Source organism: Octodon degus, unplaced genomic scaffold (assembly GCF_000260255.1).
Source record: "Octodon degus isolate 3935 unplaced genomic scaffold, OctDeg1.0 scaffold00027, whole genome shotgun sequence".
Taxonomy (NCBI): Eukaryota; Metazoa; Chordata; class Mammalia; order Rodentia; family Octodontidae; genus Octodon; species Octodon degus.
In genome coordinates this window covers 15,948,383-15,955,879 of record NW_004524603.1, presented here as the reverse complement: position 1 = coordinate 15,955,879, position 7,497 = coordinate 15,948,383, and the positions used below count along the sequence as shown (strand labels likewise).

Genomic DNA, 7,497 nt, shown 5'->3' with positions numbered 1-7,497 from the left:
GGCATGTGGTGCTGGGGGATTGAACCGTGGTTCCTCTGCTTTGCTAAGCTTGTTCTAAGTAGGTGCTTTAGACCACTGAGCCATCTCACCAGCCCATTGCCTATAGTTTTAAGAGAATAAAAACTAGTAAAAAAAAAACCAAAAAAAAAAAAACCAGAAATAATACAGAACCTTACTAAACAAGTGATAGGAATTCAATAATGGTTCTTACACTGCTTATTCTTGTCTTCAAATTAATTGTTCAGATTACCAGATAAAAAGCAGTTGAGACACAGCACACCATGGTTGTCACCCTACTGCGCAGTAGCGCACCAGAACACCTTGTTCTTGTCTAACTGGACCCTACACCTTGACTGACTGGCCCATCTCTCTCTTCACTCTTCCTAGCCTCTGGTACCCACCACTCATTCCACACTCCACTTCCGAGGGGTACATGGCAGTGCCTTAGAAAGACCCCACTGGCCATGAGGCAGAGGGCAGACCGGTGTAAGATGGGAACCAGCTAGGAGCTGAGGGAACCAGCTAGGAGTTGAGGCAGCGGTGATCTCTGCCAGGGGGCATGGAGAGAGCTGGCTGATCAAAAAGATTACAGAGTTGTGACTGATCAGATTTCAGTTGAGAGCAAGAAGGTGGCTCTCAGGTTTGGGTTCTGGGTTACAACAGGTTTTTCAGACTTTTTTGAATCATAATTTAAAATGACAAATACTCTTCCCCCGCTGACACAGAATACACACAAACACACATGTGTATATGCTGAATGTGTTCAACAACAACAAAATACAGGCTCTTTCTTTGTGAAAGCTCCTGTATATTTTTTATGCTGTTCTACAACATTTGTTGTTTCTCTTTCTTCTCTCATATCAAATGCTGGTGGCCACTTGATACACCAATTTTCTGACAGGGCCGGGCCTGCTGTCTGAAAAGGTGTGGGCAGAGACTGATGGGGTCTTTGTTGAGGGTTGGAACACACAGCCAAGCCGCCAGGCAGGAGCCTAGAAAGCCCTGTACTCCTGCGCCCCATTCCCCTAAGAACTGGGTCTCCAGCCTGCTGGCACTCGGAGTGTCCTGTCACGTGTACCAGTTGGTTCCTGGCTGTCATCTAAAGTAAATCCTGTCACAGGGCTGGGAGGAAGGCAGGGGTTGTCACCTGACAGGTACAGCATTTCAGCTTCACAGAATGACAAGAGCACTGTGGACAGATGGTATAAATGGCTCCCCAACAAGTGAGTGTACTGTATCCACTTCTGTACATGAAAAAGTGGTTAAGATGCTAACATTAATTTATGCATATATTACCACCATTTTTAGAACTATGCATAAACAAGCCAATTTTTTTCGGAACCGAGGAATGAACTCAGGTCCTTGTGCTTGCCAGGGAAGCACTTATTCTACTGAGCCATCTCTTCAGCCCCCTGCTGAGCCATCTCCCCAGCCCCACTAATTTTCAAAACTATCTGGTGTAGTCTGGAGGTGAAGTCTCTGGATTGGAAGAGTTCTGGCAGGTAGTCTAGACCAAATCCCTCTGGATGCCCAAGCTTCCTACACAATATTCCTTAAAAGTGATGCCCAAAGCCTGGTTCTGGGAACAGAATAGTCCTCCCTGAGAGAAGCTCAGTTTCCTGCAAGTTTCTACCATTAAGTCCAATTCTACCCCTCTGGGTCATACAAACAACCTAAATGCTTTCATGTGCTGGAATATACATCCCCTAAATATTTATTGAACACAGTACCACTAAGTACCACTGACTAATCTTTCTAATCTTTGCCTTTCCAATTAAATATTTATCTCTGTTACTTTTCTCTCATTGCTGGGACAAAATACCCAACCCCAAAAATTAAGGAAGGAAAGGCTTATTTAGCTCACAGTTAGTGGAGATTTCAGTCCATACTTGGCTGGCTCCAAGGCAGAGTGGCACATGGCAGCAGAAGACAACAAAGAGCAGAGGGAGGAGCAGCAGCTGAGGCGGCTAGCAAGCCCGTCCCTCCTCCTCACGGGGTGTGCAGATTCCCCACCCCAGAGCGGGTGTAGCACTGATGCTCATAACCCTCGTGTTGGATCATGAATTAACCACAAACTCTAGAAGCCTGCCTGCCCCGGTGACTGGCTGAGGCTTTTGGGAAACAACTAGACACAAACCATACTAACATTCTAAAATCCAATGACTATTCCATGTATTGCAGTATTTAATGTCCTTTCAGCAACTCATAACTCTTTTGCAACAACAAAATTATGGCTCTTCTTCTTGTGGTATGGCATCTAGGAACAAGATATGGCTATATTCACAGCTGCCACCAAAAAAAAAAAAAAAGTGATTTCAACAGAGCTTCTAGGTAAAGGGGAGAGGGTGTCGTGGCCGGTGGGCAGGAAAGAGATCTGAGGGTCATGGTGACACATGACACGGGGAGGTACGATTTGCCCTTCAAGTGCAAGACTAAAACAGCATTCAGGCCTCAGGTGTTAAGGATGGCTCCAAATCCAATCGATCTGGATTCTTATCTCTGATTTATTCTGTTTCTTCAGAACCAGAGAAACCTTTCCTCCAGTGAAGCGTCTTCACAGCGTGGCACAGCGCAGGGCTTTGCTGCTCTATAAATACACATAATGTATGATTTCCTCCTTTGACTCTGGAACCTAAACAAACAGATTATGTTCCAAAAATTTCATGAACCCATAATTTAGTGGCCATGTACTCCTAAAGAATTTCATTCTAAATATAGAGAGGTATTCCTCTGCAGAAAAATGTCCCAGCAGCATGGTTCTAATATATAATTAAATCCTCTAGATACTTCGCAGTTATATTTTATGGCTTATTTTGAGTGTTCATATTTTATCAGAAAATTATAATTTTCCTCTAAATAGGAATTCTTACAAGGCTTTTGAATTATGACGGCTGGCTTCATGTTTCAACCAAAATTAAAACAGTGAAAAGAAATAGTGTAACCGTCATCACATATGGTTCTGGTGAGGTCCAGGTTTGGGGGCTCCCTGCCTCTACATGCCCAGTTGCCCTGGGGCTGGAGGTCACTCTGACACACTGTGGGCTCCATTTGCCCCCACTTGGCAAGGAGAGCTAGTTTCAGAAAGAGATATTGTGAACTAAGGGGCTGAGGGCGTGGCCTGGGAAGGGGGTCTGAGGAGAGCGTTGAAGCCATGTTCCCAGGCTCAGCTGAGTGGTGCCTCCCCAGAGATGCTTCCTGCCCACGTCATCCCCCACTGCGGCTGCCTCGCCCTCTTTCTCTTCATAAGGTTTGTTCACTTTTCAAAAATGGTGACATCTAATTTATGAGCTTATGCTCCGCTTCTGCACTGGACTGCTAAGCTCTTTTACTTTGAGCCAAGCAAAAGCCGTTTCATTCAATATTTTATTTATTTGTTTGTTTGTTTATTTATTTATTTATTTATTTGGTACCAGGAATTTAGGGCCTCCCACTCGCCAGGCAGGCGCTGCACCACTGAGCTACATCCCTGACCCATTCAAAATTTTATAACCAACTTCCCGGGCCGAGTCTGAGTTTACTTCATACCACAGTGTACCACAGACCTGGGGACTTACCCAACAGAAACCCACTCTGTCACAATTTCTGGAGGCTGGAATCTGAGACCAGGGTGTGGCAGGGTTGGTGTCACCTATACCTCTCTCCTTGACTTGCAGATGATCCCTTTCTCTCTGTCTCTCCATAGTCTTTCATCTGCGTATGTCTGTGTCTAATTATCTTTCTCTATGAGGACACCAGCCATGGTGGATTGGGGCCTGCCCAAATCGGTTTATTGTCTTCAATTATGTTTTCTCAAGGCCCTATGTCCAAATATAATCACTCTCTGAGGTTCTGGGGTTATAATGTTATTAAGGGGACATGGTGCAGTCTACAGCACACGCATTAGGCATGCAGCAAGCGTTTGTTGAGTGAGAAAGATGAATGGAGACAGAACACAGGAATGGGGGCCCATGTGCTCCTGGAAGCACAGGCAAGCATGCGCTGGGACAACATGCTCCAGGATGCTTCTCCCTTCTCCCCTCCCTTTTTCCCCCACTTGCACCCCAGAGGCCGAGACACCTGAGTCTGTCCACTCTGGGCCCCGCCTAGCCAATCCACTGAACCCCCTGCTGCAAGTTCAGATGTGACGTCCCAGGGGAGACTGGCCATCTCCAGGAAGCCTGTCCTGTCGGTCCTCTGAGGACCCTCTGGGGGGTGTGGCTGCACAGTACACAGGGGTGGCCTCTGAACTGTTTCCATGGTGATGACCGTACTGTCCCAAGGCAGAACCAGGCCAACAGAGCATGTCACAGGGCAGAACCAGGCCATCTGCTGCTCCCCCTGTGCCTCTGCTGTGAATCTTTGGCCATCACCCATGGACCTCTGCAGTCCTCTGCGTCCTTGCTAAAGAAATCTCCCATGGCCCGCTCACCGGTGGACTTTCACTGGGGCATTCATTGTGACCTCATATTGTTGCCCAGTGGCTTTGGCTCCCTCGTCCTGACCCTCTGCCTGCTCCTTTCCATCAGGTATCAGGTTTGGAGCCCCAACCAGTAGCCAACAGCATCCTCTGCTTGCGTGACAAAAGATGGGAAGAGGTCAGAGGCATCCTGACTTCTGTTTTCAGTCCTGAAAAGCTGAATGAGGTAAGACCCAGGAAACGCAGGCTTTTCCTACTGGGAACAGACTTCTGCGTCCAAGCTGCGATGGACGGCAAGCCTACCCTCAGTTCTTGCCCAGCAGCACATCCCAACGCCCGGTTTCCCAGGACCCTCTGCTTCTCTATTATGCAAACATACAGGACCCAGTGCCGAGTGCCTGCCACCTCGCCAGCCTCCTCATCCCCAGTTGCCATCAATCAATTGTGAGTTAATAGCACTTATGGCACTCCAGCTCGGTCCCTAGATGCTGCTCAGGGCACTTTGGGGCCCCGAGAGAAAACTGGAACAGGTTTCTTGTCCTTCCATGCATAATGGACCCTGTGGGGAGCCTGTTAAAAATGTACATTCTGACTCAGGAGATCTGGAGTAGAGTCTGAGCACACACTTAAAGCAGCCTCCCCAGAGGTAAAGTAGCTGCGAAGCAGTGACACACACTACATAGCAAGAAAGTGGAGGATGGCTTAAAATAAAGGTGAGCTCTGAATCGAGTCTCAGGTAGGGAGGTCATAGCCATGGAAGGAGGAAGGGGATGTTTTGGGAAGAACTCAAGCTAGGCCTTCCTGCCCAGGATAACCCTTGAGACTGAGTCGGGGGAACAAAGAGTCTCCGCAAGATGCCACCAGCTTTTTAAGGCCTGGCTCTCTCCTCTTCTAACCCAAAAGGCCACTTGCTTCTCATTGGGCCTCTAAAAGTGCGTATTTGCATGGCCTCTCAGTCAATTTCTCAAATACCTGATCCCAAATGCTAGCTTGATCCTGATGGGTCCGTCTCCCTCAAGGGCTGATCTGGCTTTAAGATCTTTAGTTCTGAATTCCGTAATAACTCAGGAGTGAGAACTTGGACGACCCCTGTGACATGGAGCCGTCAAACAGTGTATTCATCAGCTTTCTCATTGCTGGGACAAAATCCTCACCATCCACAACTTAAGAGGAGAAGTCTGAGTCAGCTCGTAGATTCAGGCACTCAGTTCATAGTGAGGGAGCAGGCAGTCTACCTGAGGCCACACGCAGGAAGTACGCTCCACCCATCCTCTGGGTGGCTACCGTGCTAATCCTGTTGACACAGTCAAGCTTAACCACCATCCCACCTCTTGTGAACTTGATATCCAAATACACCTCCTTATACCATATTTAATGGTAAATGTACCATCTTTACCGTATTTAATCCCCGAATAGACACGGCATAATTCCACCTAACGTAACTAGCTTGTGCGCAACCAAAAATACAATGACCCTTTCCCCAGAACCTCAACAGTTCTAGCATTTTTCATGAGTCCAAGTAAGTCTTTCACCAGGCATGGTGATGTGTGTCTGTAGTCCTAACACCCAGGGGAAGCTGAGGCAGGAGGATAATTGCAACTCTGAGGCTAGCCTGGGCTGCAAAGGCAGTTGGAATCCTGCCTCAAAAAGGAAAAAAAAAATCAAAACAAGTCACTGTCTCTGAGACTCAAGGCAAACTCTTAGCTGTGAACCTCTATAAAAATGAAAATAAGGCACGTAATTCCTAAGGTATAATGCCACATGGTATATATTACCATTCCAAAAAGAAAGAAAAACAGTATAGAAAACAATGAGGCCAAAGCAAGACTGAAACCCAGGAGGGAAAACATTAAGTCCTACAGCTTTATATCCAGCATCTGGGTTCAAGGTGGTAAAGTGAGAGCTACAAAGGACCTCGGGGACCCCAAGCATATGCTTCACTTTGGGCTGGATGGCTCGTGGCCTGCAGCTTTCCTTAGCAGACATTGCATGTTCCTGGTACCTGTAACCCTCTGGGGTCTCCACTGTACCTTTAGCTCCATTCTCACAGCTTCATGCATTGCCCTGTCGGGGGTCCCTTGCCTCGTCTCCCAGTTTTCCTTTGAAATTTGGGAGAAAAGCTCCCTGACAACACAACTCATGCTGCTTTTTTTTTAGAACCAGGGATTGAACTCAGGCCCTTGCGCTTGCCAGGGAAGTACTTATTCTCCTGAGCCATCTCCCCGGCCCCTAACTCATGCATTTTGTAAATGGGTAAAACCAGCAACAGATGGGTGGTGTCATGGTCTCTCATCAGCTGTAGCAGCACCCACACCACCTCGGACCATGGTTGCAGAGGCTTCTCAGTGCCTCGATGGCTGACCACTATGAAATGACTCCTGGAGAGCCAATTCCCTAGGCCCTTTTTAAGCAGGGGTTCCACAGACTCTCTTCTCAAATGAAGGGGTTACACCTTTGCACCCCTGAGCCTGCAATGGGCAGCGTTTTGCTAATTTCTGAGAGGCCCTCAAGGCTTTTCCTTTTATCTCTAAATAACGTACTTGGTTTCTTTGTAATAGTGCTAATCTTTTCAGCAGCCACACCTACTTTGGCCCCAATGTTATACATAGTTCTTTCTGGGCCAAAATTTAAGTTTTTCAAATTTTTCCGCACTGCGTTTTGCCTCCAATTGGTACTATAAGTCTGACTGAAAGTAGCCAACAGTATTCATGGTACAGTGTGAATATTGGGCTGCCTTTGCATTTCCTCCACAAGATTAATTAATCCACCACACTTGATCTCAGTCTCCCAAAGACATGGGCAAAATATAGACACATTTTTACAAACAAGGGTATAACTCCCGTCACCTCTAGGCCAGCGGCCAATCAAATCCTTCTTTGGTATTGAAACCTCATAGCCTTTATTGTATGATTCCTATCGGCACCCTGTTATCAAGCTCAGCAGACAGCTTTCAAGGGCTTCTCCAGCATTTTGTTTTTATTTTGTTTTTTTTTTCTTTTTTTTCTACAGTTTTATTGATAAACAGATAGCAATGAGACAGTTTCAAATCAAATCAGAAGTACAGTTTCAACAAATAATACACTGCATCTATTCTTCTTAGT

The 7,497-nt window shown here is 46.7% G+C and overlaps 1 protein-coding gene across 1 annotated transcript in view; it reads left to right on the top strand.

The window, feature by feature from the left end:
- Positions 1 to 7,497, top strand: part of Tbxas1 (thromboxane A synthase 1) — a 204,968-nt gene that overhangs the window by 121,762 nt on the left and 75,709 nt on the right. Inside the window, exon 5 of the mRNA XM_004629042.2 lies at positions 4,506 to 4,622. Coding sequence (XP_004629099.1) covers positions 4,506 to 4,622 — 117 coding nt within the window. The remainder of the gene's footprint in view (positions 1 to 4,505; positions 4,623 to 7,497) is intronic.